Source organism: Helianthus annuus, chromosome 15, assembly GCF_002127325.2.
Source record: "Helianthus annuus cultivar XRQ/B chromosome 15, HanXRQr2.0-SUNRISE, whole genome shotgun sequence".
Classification (NCBI taxonomy): Eukaryota; Viridiplantae; Streptophyta; class Magnoliopsida; order Asterales; family Asteraceae; genus Helianthus; species Helianthus annuus.
In genome coordinates, this window is record NC_035447.2 from 103382100 (window position 1) to 103399723 (window position 17624).

Consider the following 17624-nt stretch of genomic DNA (forward strand, 5'->3'; position numbering starts at 1 on the left):
ATCAAACGGTTTTCAAAAATTCAAAAACCGAATTCAGAGTTTTGGGTTCGTTGAACCCCAAACCGACTCAAGCACACTCCTATGCGGATGTCCCGTGGAAAAACTTTTATGTGTGAAATACTTTTTAACACATAAAGCTTCTTCATCCTCATTTTAGGTCACCAATCTCAATAGTAACAGTGACCAGGAAATTTGGGGTAAAAAAAGATCCATCATCAACAAAAGAAAATTCCCACTAAAAAAAAGTAAAAATTCTTGACAACTTCTAACAAAACTGTATACAACACAACATACAAAAAGAAAAGAAATGAAGTTAAAATTCCTACCAAAACTGACCATACTACCCAACAGACAACCCGAAACCGATTCTTCATATCTCCTGTTCCGCGCTTTCTTTCTCCGGTTCAACACGCGACCCCGCAGTTTCTTTAACTTCCTTTTCCGACGCACCTTGAGAAACCGCAGCCTGATCTTGTTGGGCTATTTTCGGTGAGCTGGAAATTGGAACTGTAACACCATTTGTTTCTTGTGCGGCGGTGCTGACTGGATTTAACGGGACCACGGGTCCCACTTGGTCGTGAGGACGTGAGACCTTCGGTGCATGAAGATCACGAAAACTGGAAATGTTTGTTTTGTTAACATGAATGGCAGACTTTAACTGTTGCTTCAGTATAGCTGCAGCAGCCGACGGGGTTGCAATGCGGGCCCCAGCGGCAACTGCGGCTGCTTTTACGGGATCCGGACCGTTAATAAGAGATCTTGGAGAGGTTTTCGGTAGGATTTTTGGAAAAGTTTTTGTTAGCACGGATGCGTCTTCACCGGACTGATGATCTTGAAGAGCGGTGGGACCAGACGGAGCGTCGGGTACGATAGGACGCATGGAAGTAAGGCTCGCGATGCTCGATTTTGTCCTACCTGTTTTACGTTACAATCGGAAATAATATCAATACTATAATGTCTTTTTTGAGTAAAATGTCATTTTCGTTCCTGAGGTTTGGTCACTTTTGCGACTTTCATCCAAAGATTTGTTTTTTCGCATCTGGATCCAAAAGATTTGAAATCTTGCCATTTTTATCTGAATCATTAACTCCATCCATTTTTCTCTGTTAAATGAGGGGTAATTTCGTCTTTTTAGTCATTTTTATTTAAAATAAAAGACATTATTAAGAAATAAAGATCCGCATGACTTTCTTATAAACATTAACAAATAGGTAAAAAGACGAAAATACCCCTGACTTAACATTGAAAAATGGATGGAGTTAACGAGTCGGATGAAAATGGCAAGATTTTAAACCTTTTGTATCCAGATGCGGAAAAGCAAATCTTTGGACGATAGTCAAACCTCAGGGACGAAACAAGATTATTACAATAAGTATATATAATAAATGTATGGGATGGATATTCAAGAAATAGTAAAGGTTGTACCAAGTGAAGAAGATGCCTTCAAACTATTGGCGACCGGTTGATCAAGAGCCATGTTAAGTGCCCTCCGAGCTGCCAGGTGTACCTCGGAAAGTTGTGCTCCAGTCCTGACATTCGGGTTGACATTTTTACGCTTCTTGATAATATTCCACCTCTGTAAATGTTCATTGTCTCGTGATTAGTACAAAAGTCAAAAGTTTGACCAGCTTGTTTTTTTGAACCCAATAAAATCTAGGAAAAACCCCTATTGTAGGAATCGAACGCAAGACCTAATGGTTCCTAAGCTTTATCTCACCCTCAAGATGCCGGTAGATGTAAAAATATTGTAATGCATGAACAAACATTTAAATTTAACATTTTGGGGTAATGTAGTAGATATTTGAAACTTTAAAAAATAAATAAAAAATTGAATAAATATTATTATTTTTTTTACTATTTATTTAGTATAATGTTATTTAGCATAATATAATATAATTAACTCACTGAGAGATACTATTGAATGATGGTTTTTTATACTGATTTTAAAACAAGATGATGATAGCGTATATTATTAATTCTAGTTAATTTTGATTACAAATTATTTAACAGCTTAAAACTTTAAGAAAATCTTAAATATAATAGAAAATATTTTTGGTTATTATAGAAAAATAACAAAATCATTTCAATTTAAAGTTTAAAAAGATATTACGCTTAAAATAAAATGATAATCTGTACGGACACTCGTTTTTCAAACAAAAAAAAAACCCTTTTTTTATTTTTATTTTTATTTTATTATTTTCATGAGAATACGACAGTAAACAAACTGAATATACAAAAAAAATATTAAAAAACAAAAAATAAAAAATAACCTGAGAAAGCTGTGAAGCAGTTCTATCCCCCTTAAAATCTCCTTTTATAATGTTCGCCCAATTCCCTTCACCGCATTTCTGAACCGCAGCAAACAATTCCATATCCTCAGCCGCAGACCATGGCTTTCGTTTCCGGCGAGGCGGCAAGTTGCCGCCGCCACTTCCACCGTTAGTTTTATCCACTTCTTCGGTAGACGTTGCAACTACTGCTGCTGCTGATGGCAGTGGCTGCTTTTGCACGCAAACTGGAACCGCGATGTTGGTCCCTCTTATATTATTACCACCTTGTTGACTTTCTGACAAATTTCCGGTTGACTTGCTAGTAGGTATGTTTATCACCAATGGTGCCTCAACAGTTAATCCCTTTTCTAAGCCTGAGTCGCGTGTTGAACCAGATGCTAAGAGTACCTGAACAATGCAAAAGAAACAAATGCTTTTGAAAATAATTTATACTATACATATATAAAGGTGAAAGGATTAAATACAAAAGACTCTTAACGTGCGACGGTACGCGACCACCAATATAACGTGCGTAATTATGCAAATAACATGCGTAATTAAGGTTAACCCAACCCATGCGTAATTATGCAATTAATGATGTGCGTAATTATGCAAAGTTGATTAGATCAAATGTGCGGTTGAGAAGCTCGCGTACGTATCGCACGATAAGGCAGTCTTGTACGTTAACCGGCCTCTATATATATATAGATATAGACACAAAAACAATTTTAAGTAGTGAACTACGAGAACCGCGTAAACACTTAATACATGTTGGCATATCGTTATAACTACGATACAAAGGGACGTTACGTAACCAGAAAAGCGCCTCTCTTTCTCTCTGCAATTGTATCCGACTTGCACAACGTACATGTGCTTATACGGTTCTCGCAATTCTCTACCGGAACACTAATTGCTAATAGATTCATTGTGCAATAATAAGTAATCATTAATCAATCCATTCTTTTTGGCAAGTAAACTTTGTTACTTTTGCATCACTATAGAAACATCTAAAACGGAAAATAAAAATTATAAGTTGGCAAACGGAAGTAATTAATATCTCATTGATGTCTGGTAAGTAGGTGAATATTCTTGTTTACCTTGACACATGCTACAGCCTCCACCGACGCCTCGTTGTTGACAGTTGGATACGCTTCCAGCTCATATTCCAAATCACTATCATCATCCTGCAAATACGTATATAAATTTTGATAACTAAAGACTTCATGTAAATTGAACAATTTAATATTGTTATGGGAATCACTAACTGATCCTCTTCGGTACATTAGTCTTTCCAAATACGCTTTTTAGTTCGGGACTAGTTATTTTCCATATGTATAGGGTGTGTGGGTGCATATTTTATATAACGTTTTAGTGCTGCGTAACTACGTACATGAATACGATAAACATGTGCATGTCAAGAACCGTTATGCATGCTAGATTCGTGTATCATAAATACATATAAGATAGCATAAAACTTTTTCCAAAGTAACGTAGATCGTATGCATGTATTAACAAAAGCCAAGCATGCTATCAAAAAACTAAACATTAAAATCAACTAAAAGAACACAAATAGCACAACAAATCTAGGGTAAATTGTATAAAACCGTGTACTACGATTCGTGGGCTTTTTGCGCCAATGCTATAGCAAGCAATACAAGTAGACATTCACAAACTTCTTAAATCATCACAGTATGTATTCTAGGGTTGTCAATTGTCATGTCCAACTTATATAAAAAACATGTCATAGGTCGTGTTCAGGTTGACATGTTTAACCCGTTTAATTAAGGGGTAACTTTGTAGAATAGTAACCAAGTTTTAAAAGTGTTCCAATTAGGTAACTCAAGTTTCAAAAGTGTTCCAATCAGGTCACTCAACATTCTTTTTTCATTAAAATTAAGGGTTTTTTCATCCATTTCATAAGTAACCATGGTGATGTGGATTTTTGTTTCTTTTTTCCCTTTTATTTGATACTAACTTCGAGTGATGACGTGGATCGTAACTTGTTTTTTTTTAATTTTTAATGTAATTAAAGTGTTTTTATTTTTAATAAATATAATTTCATATATTAAAATAATCCGACCCCAACATCTTATTCTTCATTTTTTTCTTGACACATAGAAAAAAGGACATGACTCGATTTGAATGTTAAGTTATCTAATTGGGACAAAAACGATACGAGTGACCTAATTAGAACACTTTTAAAACTTGGTTACTATTCTGTGACATATTCCCTTTAATAATTAAACAGTTAAAATAAACAGATATTATAAAATCAACCCACCAACCCCTTATGACCTGTTTAGGGTTCATGACACAAAATAATCAATTCAATCCACGAACCCGTTTACGAACCGCTTAACCCAATCATCATAATCCACCAACCGACACAACGCCTAAATCGTAATGCATTTATGTATTAATAATAAAGATAAATAACACTTGCCAGAGGTTTATCCTGATCCTCTAGCTTTTCGACTAGTTCATCACGATACGCCAAATGGCGCCACAGCATCTGGTACTCCCTTGGATTTGTTATGCCGGTTTTAGTCCGTTTGACCAATGAATTCCAGTCAATCTTTGCATCCTGAACTTGACCCACTTCCTGAAGCAAAGTTATCACTGTTGCAGCTGTGTACCTTCAAAACCAACAAAAAAAAAAAAAAAACATTTTATCAACAAAAAGATTTCATTAACATTATACAGATAGCAAAATTGAGTTGATACATATAATTTTGGGCCCAAAACCCCCTAAATTTGTTTAAAAGTTTAAAATATAAAAAAACATTTTATCAACAAAAAAGATTTCATTAACATCATAAAGATAGCAAAATTGAGTTGATACACATAATTTTGGGCCCAAAAAAACCCTAAAATTTGTTAAAAAAAAATAAAAAATATAAAAAATTTTTTTTATCAACAACAAAGATTTCATTAACATCATAAAGAGAGCAAAATTGAGTTAATACACATTATTTTGGGCCCAAAAAAACCCTAAATATAGTAAATATGCAGAAAAAAACCCTAAAAATAATAAATTGAGAAAAAACCCCTAATAATATTAAATTTCGAGAAAAAACCCCTAAAAATAGTGAATTAAAAGAAAAAAAAAACCTTTGTAAAATGGTGGATACATCTTCTTCAGTGATGATGCCCTTCTTTGATGTCTTATTCATCTGGGATTCTTGATTCATCTACAAAAATCACATGAAATTCACCGTACGGTGAAAATTAAAAAAAAAAACCCTTTTCACAAATTCAACAAAACCCTAAAAGTTAGGGTTTTTCTTGGTGGGGATTAGGAAATTGACAAGGGTTTGTGATCGATTTGGGTTTGGAGTGAAGAACAAAGAGAAATTGGAAGAATTGGTTGGTGATTTTGGGGTGGTTTTTTTGTGATGAACAAACGGTTGGTTATAAAAACATTATTTTTTGCTATAAGAAGAGAAAGAAGAAAAACATGAATTAATGAATATTATTATTCTTTGTATCTTTGATATCTTTTTGATATGAAGTATTTTAATAGTTTACCTTAAATGAGTTTAAAAATTAAAACATAATCAAATTATAAGTTTGACCAAATGTGATTTGTGTGTGTTGTACTATTGTGGCTGGAATTGAGTTGATATCGGTGTTTGTTACAATATTGGTAAAGTAGCGGTGCTTGATATAGCAATCGAAAATAAAACTTTAAAAATAAACTCGTGATATGACCAAAAGGATACTGACACGTATTTTATATGACTGACACCGGTTCTGATAGTAGATGCCGGTATCGATTTGGTTCGGTTCGTCACAGTGTCACTACAATAGTGACAATTGTTATAGCTTACGATACCAGAAAGATATTGTATTTATAATACAACTCCATTTCATTAAAATTATTCCGGAATGTCAAGAAATAGAAATTAAACATATATAGGTGTATTTAACTTTTTAAAAAAGTTAACAAACACAAGTTACTAGAGAAAATAAAGTTAAATAAAAACACGAGTTAAAAGCGTATATTTTTTTAAGAGCTAAGCTTTTCCCCATAAATACTATACTAAATTACACATCTTAAGGATTGAGTCGTTGCCTCCCCACAAAAGGTAATTTCTCGTGATAACTAGACCAAAACCTAAGTGACAAAAACGTATATTAATATATAATATAATAAATTTATTTTAAAATATTTAGTTTAATAAATAAAAAAACTAATGACACTATTAATCATGACTTTCTTTTAATGTATACCGAAACGAATACTTAAAAGGTTTCAAACCTGAAAACATAAAAAACATATTACAATTTGTTGAAAGATTCTAGGTTGGTGTAAGCTCACAATATAATTCTACTATAAGGCTAGACGGTATGGTGATCGTCCCAGCCTCGTCGTGGCCCGGCGCCGCCCAGCACACCAATTCCGGAGGCCTGGCGTCGTCATATTCGTCGAGATCCGTACGACGGAGACGGGCACATAAGGACAAAAGTTTTTGCATTCCCTTCTCACACACACATATACATCATCCCCTATTTTCTTAGCTCCACCCTCTTTGGCCCATCCTCACACCCGATTTATGTGGCGCTAACGTGGAGGGTCATCCTCCAAGGATGAGCCTCACCCATACCGAGTAGCCTAAAATTACACTAAGATAAACAAGGTGTGGAGGATGACCTCACCCATACCGAGTAGCCTAAGGTTACAGTAACATAAACAAGGTGAAATTTTTATTTCTTGACATTTACTTCCATTTTGAGGTTTTTTTTTTTTTTTTCTTATAAAAGTATACATCATATAGTTAGCAATGATAGGTGAATGCATAGGGTTTTAACCCATGGTAGATAAGGGTGTAAACAAGCCCAGAGGCTCGAGAGCTACTCGTGATCGGCTCGGTTAAAAGCTCGAACGAGCCGAGCCTTAACGAGCTCGAGCCTGAAATAAAGCTCGTTTGGTTATCGAGCCCGAGCTCGAGCCTGAAATACAAAGCTTGTTTAGGCTCGCTCGAGGCGAGCTTTGGCTCGTTTAAGCGATGTTGAAGTGAGCTCGAGCCGAGCTTTTAGCTCGTTTAAGGTTGTTCTCAGAATACTTCGAGCCGAGCTCGAGCTTTGGGTTTTACTCGCGAGCCGAGCTCGAGCTCAAAGAAGTAGGCTCGAACCGAGCCGAGCTCGAGCTTCATAAAAACCTAACGAGCCGAGCTCGAGCCTGGTCGAGCTCGGGCTCGACCCGGCTCGTTTACACCCCTAATGGCAGACTCATGATTTATTTTTTGAATGGATAATCGAGAGGCTTAATTAAATTTTTATGGAGGACGATCAAGATATTTGCCTAAAAATTATATTAAAATTTTATTGGGTTGCGTGTGTGTGGAAGGGGAGGAGGGATTGTAGATCTGCCTCTAGTTTCGACCAAAAATACCTTAGGGGATACGGTGTGGGACGCGGCAATGCTCGGCAAACGTGTTTGCCGATCGGCAAACGTGTTTGCCGATCGGCAAACACCGCCGCCGACAATCTTGCGACGCGGCAAACAAAACAATTCGGTGATGGATTGCCGATTCGAGAAGAAGAGAGAGAGTGAGGGAGCAGGAGAGAGAGAGGGAGTGTATGGGAGAGAGGGTGTTGTGGGGTGGGGTCCATGCCATCTCTCAACCAATCACACATTTTTCCTTTTTTTAAAAAAAAAAAGTTTACCACTTCACCAAGTGTTTAAACCATTGCCAACACTTTTCACCAAAGTTTAAACACTTTTCACTGATTGACGTGACACACTCTCATTGGTTGATTTTTTAATTTGTCACTCCAAAGTGTTTAACCACTCCTTAGACTACATGGTATGGTGATGGACCATCCTTGGAGGATGGTCCGCCACGTAGGCGACACGTCACAATCCTCACTAAGATGCTCCATCCTCCAAAACTACAAGGCATGGTAGGATGATCCTAGTCATAGTCCTCACCATGTTTTTTTTATTTTTTTATTATTTTATTTTTTTTTAAAATTTGACAAATATACTAATAAAATATTTTCATTAATATTAAACACACAATACATAAATATTAAAAAAAAAACATAAACTTAAAAAAAAAGACTTAATAAAAAAAAAAACATAAACTTAAATAATTTGATGCTTTTTCATGATGTCGTTTTGTAGTTTTTTCAACATCGAACGTTTCGGCTCGGGTTCGTTCTCGACATTCATCATCATTATTTCCCATTCCTTAAGCCGAATTTTTTCATCGGAGATTCGGATTTTCTCATTCGACAATCGGACCTTTTCTTTTAACTTCTCGTCCGATGCACGGCTTTTTTCTTCGACGGCCCGCTCCTTCGTCTTCGACTTTTGGGCCGATATGTCGTTGTACACTTTTAGGTGTTCCATAAACTCAACCATGTTCGGGTCCACCCTTTCCTTTCCTTTTCCCTTGGCCCGCTCCTTCTTTGTTTTGTCTCGGCCCGGTGGACGCTCGGGTTCACGTACGTTATACTCGTCTTCGTCAAAGTCGGCGTCATCATTTAAGTTAATGTGACACCTCGCGTCCGATCCACCGGCGCTTAAACTACCCGTTTCCGATGTTTTTTGGCGTTTCGCCATCGCCACCTCGTTAGGAATGGGCGCCCATTTTGGGTCATTTTTTAGAACCATCCACGCGCGAACGTGGGGAAAGTTGGAACCATGGTTGTCTTTATACTTTTCCAATGCCCTTTTGAACACATCTTCGTCGTTCCACCCGCTACGACGGTCACTTGTATATAATTTGTTATACTCCTCGCAAAACCGATTAACGGTCGAGTTCAACTTTCGCCACTTCGAGGAAACCGAGTCGATATCTCTATACGGGCCTTGGTCCATCATGGCGAGAAACTTGGTCAATACTTTGGACCAAAACCCGTCACCCGGTTGATTGTTACCTATATAAAAACGAACAAATAAAATTAAATAAACAAAACATATAAAATAATAAAAAAAATACTTACTGTTATGAATTAAAAAATTAAAAAACCTAAACTAAAAACTAAACTAAAAATTAAAAAACTAACTGTGAAGAATTAAAAAACTAAAAACTAAACTAAAAACTTAAAAACTAAACTTAAAATAACCTACTGTTATTAAAAAAAATTAAAAACTAAACTTAAAAAATATTAAATTTAAACCAAAAAAAAACTATAAAACTTAAAATGTAAACTTTATAAATTTAAAAAGATGTAAACTTTAAAAAAATACGAACCTTTTACCGGGTTGTCGGAAGTGCCAATGAAAGCCTTGGCTAATGCTTCTTCTTCGATTGGGGTCCATTTAATCGCCTTCGGTTTCGACGCTTGATCACCCGCTACTTGTTTCCCTTTGTTTCGTTTTCCTTTCCCTTTTGGCGGTTGGGTTTCGGGCACAATCTCCACATCATCTTCGGGTTCGGATTGAACGGGGGTGTGGGGATCGGTTGGGGTTGAACGGGGGGTGTGGGGATCGGTTGAGGTTGAACGGGTGGAAAGTTCCAAGCACCCCGCATCATCATTTGTTGAAGAGCTTGATTTTGGGAGATTTGAGTGAATTGGTTGGGCGATTGTTGGAATGACGCAAAAGCGTTCGATGAAAATTGGGAGAATTGGTTCGGTTCTAGCGTTGGATAATACCCCGGAACCGAAAAAACATTTGGTTGGGTCGGATTGGTGGGAGTATTCGGGTTGTTCGAAGGCGTGTTGGGAGTATCGGGGTTGTTGAACGGATCCATGAAAATTATGTGGAAGAAGGTTGAGAGTGTAGTGGAAGAGAGTGTAAAAATTATAGGAGAAAATGGTGAATTGTGGAAGTTAATTTGGTGTTTGATAGTGAAAATGGGGGTTTAATTTATATATTTTAAAAATCTAGCCGTTTGGCTTTATTCAAAAAATAGAAATTTAATTTTTTTTTTAATAACGGTCATATTTAATAGCGGCCCCACTCTTTTTGCGTCGTCGTCAACGTCCCTTTTCGGACGGAGAAGACGGAGACGGTAGGGGGCGGCACGGTGTGTGGACCGTCGCCGACCCGCGACGGGCCGGGGCCGACCCCCATACCGTATAGCCTTACACCCTTATACTTTTGGAAAACAATATTTAAAATAAAATAAATTATATGGAACAATTATGTGAGATATTTTTACATAGTTGTGTGAGATTACGTGAAAAATACATGTTTAAAAAAATATACAAGCAATGACTATATGAGAGAGCTCCACATAGCCGTGTCATTCTTGTAAAAATTTATGTTTTTAGAATGCTAGACCTTACATAATCATGTGCCACCTTAATAGAATTTAACTATTTATGTTCACCAACTATACCAGGCTATGTGAGTGTCTTTGATACAATTGTATGTCTTATACATAAAAATGTGAAATTTATTAATCATATGACATGAGCGTGATGTGTTAACCCGTGTAGATTTCCCAAAAAATTTCTAATTCTCACATCCACCTGGCATAAATATTTCAATTACAAAGCGTGATAAATGATGTATTAAATTACCCTGATTTCACTTGGAAACAACAACAGAAAAATAGTATATGTAATCTAATGTGGAGAGCTTTAACAATAAATAATACACACAATATTTACGTTACCACTACTACTTGGATCCAAAGTACAACAAGCGAGTGTAGGTCTACCGGTTTCGACCAAAATTACCTTATACTTTTGGAAAACAAGATTTTTTTTTTGAAACATATGGAACGATTACGTGAGGCCTCTTTACATAGTTGTTTTACATTATGTGATGACTATATGAGATAGCTCCACATAGCAAAAAATCCCGATAAATGATGTATTAAATTACCCTAATTTCACTTGGGAATCACAACACAAAAAAATATATGTAATCTAGTGCGGAGCGCTTTAACAATAAAGGATTCTATTATAGTATACACAACAAATATTTACGTTACCACTACTACTTGGACCCAAGATACAACAAGTGAGTGTAGGTTGCCCCTGGTTTCGACCAAAATTACCTTATACTTTTGGACAACAATATGTGTATATATATATATATATATATATATATTGAAAATTATATGGAATGATGATGTGAGACATCTTTACATAGTTGTGTGACAATATGTGAAAAAAATACATGTTTTCAAAAATATGCAAGACTATATGATAGAGCTTCACATAGTCATGTAACTCTTGTGAAAAATATGTTTTTAGAATAGTAGGACACATTTATGTAAACTAGACCTTACATAGTCATGTGCCACCTTAACAAAATTTAACTATTTATGTACACCAAGTATACTAGGCTATGTGAGTGTCTTTGATATAATTGTGTGCCTTATGCATAAAAATTTGGATTTAAAATCATAAGACATGAGCGTGACATGGCAACCTATGTAGATTTCCCTAAAAGTTCCTAAATTCGCACACTCACTTGGCATAAATGTTAAAATAACGAAGCCTGATAAATGATGTATTAAATTACCCTAATCTTACTTGGTAACCATAACACAAAACAATATATGTAATCTAGTGTGGAGAGCATTAACAACAACAAACTCTAATACACACAACAAATATTTACGTTACCAGTAATACTTTGATCCAAGATCTGACAACTCCCTCGTCGGTTCTCTTACATAAGGGAGATACCGCTATTGTGGTTGGGGTTCTAACATCCCAAACTCTCAAGCAACATTAAATGGCCATGTTAAGAATTAAAATTATAATGTTATCTTCATTGTTAATGTCTTAATGTTACATGCAATTTGTTGGGATATAGATTCTTAGAAATTCATGCAATTTGTTGGGATATGGATTCTTAGTAATGAGTGAATTTGAAGATATACCGGACTACCAAATTTATCTTCACAGAAGATTGAGTACATGGAAGATATATATTGAGTTACTATTGATATTGATTGTTAAAGAGACTGAAGTTTTGTTTGTCTGAACTTAACTTTAGTACAAACAAAACTTTAGTCTCTTTAACAATACATATCAATAGTAACTCAATATATATTCAATTGAAGTTATTGACTTTAACAATAAATATCAATAGTAACTCAATATATATTCAATTGAAGTTATTGACGATGATGTAAAGACAACTAAGAAAGTGTGTTATGAATAAGCTCATTCAAGGAATATTTGAAGATTTCAAGATAAATAGAATAGTTTGTAATCTTATATTAATCTTGTAATCGAATCCTAAAATAGATTTAGTGTAACGCATAAAGCTACGATTTTTGATACTTTGTAATCGTCCGACACGTGATCATTAATAACTGCAAAGAAAGAATTTAAAGTATTATGGAACATGAATTGTTCTTAGTTTTATTGTTATTCAGTTGCGTGATAGCAATAATTCGTGTGGTTGGGTCCTAGCCCAATTCAAGTCATTTAGTAGAGGATGAACATTCTCATATCATATGGCAACAAAGTATAAGAATGCGAAAAACATGCACCAACCAATGAAAAAGAAGAAAAACAAAGAAACTCATTGTAAGGTACATAAGTTATTGACAAATTATGACTATAGTCACATTCAAATATTATGATACCTATTAAGTGACAATTGCAAGATACATAAGTTATGTGTGGTAACACTTTTTATAGGGTCCACTAATGAGAAAAATGAGAACCTCTTTGAACGAATTCGTGAAGACCTTTTATCGTTCGGGGTTAAGATATCGCCTAAGGTTTGAAATCGATTTGGGTTTAGAGTGAAGAACAAAATGAGATTGAAAGAATCAATTGGTGATTCCGGGTTGTCATGTGAAGAATTGTTGGGTTCATAGTCCTTGCAAGCTGGTTTGGATAGAGATTGTAAGTGGTGCATGGGTTTGGGGCAACTGACCTTAGTATTGTTCAATTAAGGCCCTGCATGGGCTTAACTCTGAGAGCAAGTTTGCACGTGATTTGATTATCACCTCAATAAAAGAATACATAGTTGTTACACGTGAATGTAGATCGGCTTAGACTAGACTGAACCATGTTAAATCCGTGTGTTCGTTTGTTGCTTTCGAGTGTTTTCAGTTCGTGTGTTCTTTGATCCTAACAAGAACAAATGAAGGCCTCAATGGTAGGTTAACATTGTTCTTACTATAAAAATAAAAAAGGCAAACATTCGAATTAATAAACATATTTTTCGTATCTTTGAAAATCTTTTTTATATGAAATATTCAAATAATTTACCATATTTGTTATGAAGTTCAACATTATAAAATATACATGTAAAGAGGGTGTAACTTGTGTTCAATATTATAAAATATACATGTAGAGAGGGTGTAACTTGTTTTTAGAATATATAAACAAAATAAATACATTAAATTTTTCTCTAAAATCTTATATATTTTTAATTATTTTTAACTTCAAACGTCATTAAGCTGAAACAACCATGAGAGAGATGGTTAATAATTATGCCACTTACAAGAGCATACACCATGGTTGCAAAAGTCGTTAGGCGCTCCCTAGTCGGTCGACCGGGGAGTTGAGAGTACTCGGCATAGGCAGAGAGTACTCAGAGAGTACTCGAACATGTTAAATTATAAAGAAATTGGTTTTTAGAAATTAAATATAAGTCTAATAACATAAATTTACTAGTATTTATAACAAAATACATGAATTTGATATTCATTATTTAATATGATAGTCATATAAATTATGCTTTATTATTTTTAAGTCAAACTCTGCCCGAATTGACCTACTAGATCCGATTTTGGCCGAGTTTGACCGCGTTTGATCGACTGCGAGTAATTAGGCGGAGTTAGAGAAAGTCGCTTTGGCATCCTACCTTGTAGCGACTACTCAGGGAGTACTCGGCCTTGGAAACCTTGTTTTGCAACCATGGCATCCACATCTCTTCTTCTATCTGTATTCCTATAATTACACTAAAAATCACTATCTTTTCTCTCTCATTCAGTTAAATAATACTTTTTTATACATTTATCATTACATTTTCTCTCTCCTTACTCACAACCACTTTCAAAAAAATATTGAAAAAAATTTAATGTCCCCCAAATATTTAACATACTCTCTCTCTCTCTCTCTCTTTCTCTCCTCACTCACAACCACTTTTTATATTTATAATATGCAAAACTCTCTTACATAAAGTTAAATTAGGAGAAGGGATGCTCTAAGTTATTTTCAACCAGAAATTGCTTTAAAAATCTTGGTTCTCTACTTCTCTTAGTTTTAATTTATGCCGTTAATATCGTAAGAAAGATTTTTCTTTACCAAGACAGTTACTTCAGATAAATGAAGCTCATTATCAATCAACTTGTCTGTTTTTACAGCTAATACGTTTATCTTGAAATATAGGTTGTACATTCGTTTCTTATCTTATGGGACGTTAAAATACTTTAGAAACTTACAATGTCACACTTATAACCTTAACTTTAAAAACTTTACTCTTATTCACGAGCGAGTGACAACCGAGAACGATGATCATATATCTTATGCATCATCGATTGCCAAATATATGAAAAATTATTTCTAATAAAAGTAACTATTCTTTTTGTGGCTCGAAGAGCCCGTGTCTTTGCATAGCATGGATCGCACTTCGACAATCGATCTTGGTGGTTCTAGATCTTTCTCTTGAAGTGCATTGCCAAGCAACTTTTGCATTTGTGATGCAAATGTGTCATCCAAAATCTGCAAAATTTATTAAATAATTATCACAAATAAGCACCTAAGGAAGTATTCTGCGAGTGTGTGTAATGTTATAGGACGAACTGATTTTAAGTAGAAACTATGAAAACCGAATAAACAATTGTACATATTGCTTTAATTGTGATATAGAAGACACTTATGTAACTACATAACCACCTCTCTTTCTCTCTCCTATATCTTTAAAGCATCACGTACAAGTTATTATTTTATGCACCTTAAATAATAATGATACTTATTTTAATGAGTTAAATGCCATTTTAGTCTCTGTGGTTTGGGTCATTTTGCCAGTTTAGTCCAAAGGTTTCATTTTTCACCTGTGGGTCCAAAAAGGTTTCACTGTTGCCATTTTAGTCCACTGAGTTAACTTCATCCATTTTTTGTGTTAACAAGAAGGCCAATTCGGTCATTTTATATGTAATTCTGTTAACTAGAAGGGCAATTCGGCCATATAAAATGACCGAATTGGCCTTCTCGTTAACAGAAAAAATGGATGAAGTCAACCCAGTGGACTAAAATGGCAACGGTGAAACCTTTTTGGACCCACAGGTGAAAAATGAAACTTTTGGACTAAACTGGCAAAATGACCCAAACCCCAGGGACTAAAATGGCATTTAACTCTATTTTAAATAATTAAAAAAAATGGAGCTACTTACAGATACAGCAACTCTTGAGCCTTTGTACACTGATTTATTTTCTTTCCTGTTCTCAAGAAAACTCAAAACATCCTGCAACCACATCAACATAATTAACATATTAAATCACTTAAGAATTTTATAATTTTATTTTTAAGAGATTTATATATGAAATGAAAAAACTTGCCTGTCCCATCCGGTCCCAATATCCTCGACATACTGCGATAAAAACGTGTGTCTCGAAGATGGTGTGCAGATGATTCACGGTGTTCATAAGCTGCTCGGTTAGTGGTTGCATTCTGTTTCTGATCTCGGATTCGGTCACACTATCCTTTGAGTCTTGAAGAATTTTCTTTAACTTTGTACCGTTTTGCAGCCTTGTCTGTAGGATTAAGAAAATAACAACCCAATAAAAAAAAAAAAAAAAATCCAACTAGTACTTGAAGGGGTATGGTCCCAAAAAGTCGCGCAAACCTCATAACAGGTTACACGTGAGACCATACTCCTTAGCATAACAACTTAATAATAACAACCTCGCGCAGCTTACGTCACATTATGATTTAGCCCCGCGCGAGGAAGAGCACATAATGAAGTCAGATAGCAACACTTAGCATAAAAAAAATGGTATAAGTGAGCACACTAGCCCCGCGCGGGTTAGTTGCCACCAAACAAAATCCTCTCCATAAGAAGACGCGCTGTTACCTACAGAGGTACACAGGGTACAAGTGGCAGTAAAAAGAGCCAATGAACGTCCAGCAGGCTCTGTTCAATCGTGCGCCACGATCTTCTGACGATAAGTACACAAGGACGCCTACATGGCACCAATCAAGAGACGGGGACAACTATCCCACGATCTCCACTTGTCTGCTGATGACAGAAGGGACAACAAGGCCGACAACAATGACACGTGGCTCCAATCAAGGTGCGCCAGCACCGACGAGCATCTAGAAGCCACTAAGCAGTCGAGGCCAGCAAGGCAAAGAGCATATTCGTTGTTGTCCGTTTCTGGCCCAAGGCCCATCAGCCCACAACCTCTTACACCTCTCCGGCTATAAATAGAGACCTTCATTCCTCAGGTTATTCATTCTATTCTCTCGGCTCTCACTCTTTACTACTTAATTACTCTCAAAGCAGTCGCTTATTCTCACGCCGGAGCCCGGTTAAGAGGGAAACCCCCACATTCCCCTCTTAACGAGTAACGGTGTTCTGTTTTGCAGGTTGATTAACCAGTCGAAGCTCAAGTACCTCAAGGAAGATTAACCACTATGATAGAAACATAAACCTCTCTAATTAATACCTTAATTAGATCACTGTTTCTTCAGTACTAGAAAACCTAAACCGATTGGACCCTTTACTCAACATGAACATAAATGTAAAGGTGTAAGTAGGGATGCAAACGAACCGAACGAACACGAACAACGTTAAGGAAATAATGTGTTCACGAACTGTTCATGAACACTTACCAAACGAGATTTTCTGTTCCTGTTCGTTCATTTCCTTAAATGAACGCGTTCACAAACGGTTCATAAACACAAATAAAATCAGTGAACGAAAAATCTTTAATGGACAACATAAACAAACAGATGAACATGAACGAATGTTTATGAACACATTACCGAACGTTCACTATCACAATTGAACGAACGAGACATCTGTTTGTGTTTGTTCATTTAACTAATCGAACGGAATTTATTGTTCAAGTTCGTTCATTTATTAAAGAGTGAATTTCAAGTATTGTCCTTTATCTTTATACCCATTTTCAGGCGCTGTCCTTTATATTTAAAATTGACGAGTTTTGTCCTTTATGTTTTCATATCATACACGTTTTGTCCTTTAGGCCTAACCCAGTTAGTTTTTTCAGTTAAATTTGGTCATATGCTTTGCACATGAGGACATTTTTGTCAATTCAAAGGTTGCAGAAGCTTTGAGTTGTAAATATACATGTAAAGAGGGTGTAACTTGTGTTCAACATTATAAAATATATATGTAGAGAGGGTGTAACTTGTTTTTAGAATATATAAACAAAACAAAATAAAAAAAATTAATTTTTTCTCTAAATCTTACATATTTTTAACTTCAAAAGTCATTAAGTTGATTAGCT

The 17624-nt window shown here is 35.5% G+C and overlaps 1 protein-coding gene across 1 annotated transcript; it reads right to left on the reverse strand.

Annotated features, from left to right (window-relative positions):
* Positions 1 to 206: 206 nt before the first annotated feature.
* Positions 207 to 5860, reverse strand: LOC110912044. The gene is made up of 6 exons (XM_022156713.2): positions 5382 to 5860; positions 4714 to 4906; positions 3368 to 3454; positions 2271 to 2678; positions 1426 to 1576; positions 207 to 915 (listed from the first exon to the last, which is right to left on the reverse strand). Exons 1-6 carry the CDS (start codon positions 5459 to 5461, stop codon positions 371 to 373), a joined length of 1464 nt encoding a protein of 487 aa, XP_022012405.1. The 5' UTR covers positions 5462 to 5860; the 3' UTR covers positions 207 to 370.
* Positions 5861 to 17624: the final 11764 nt, after the last annotated feature.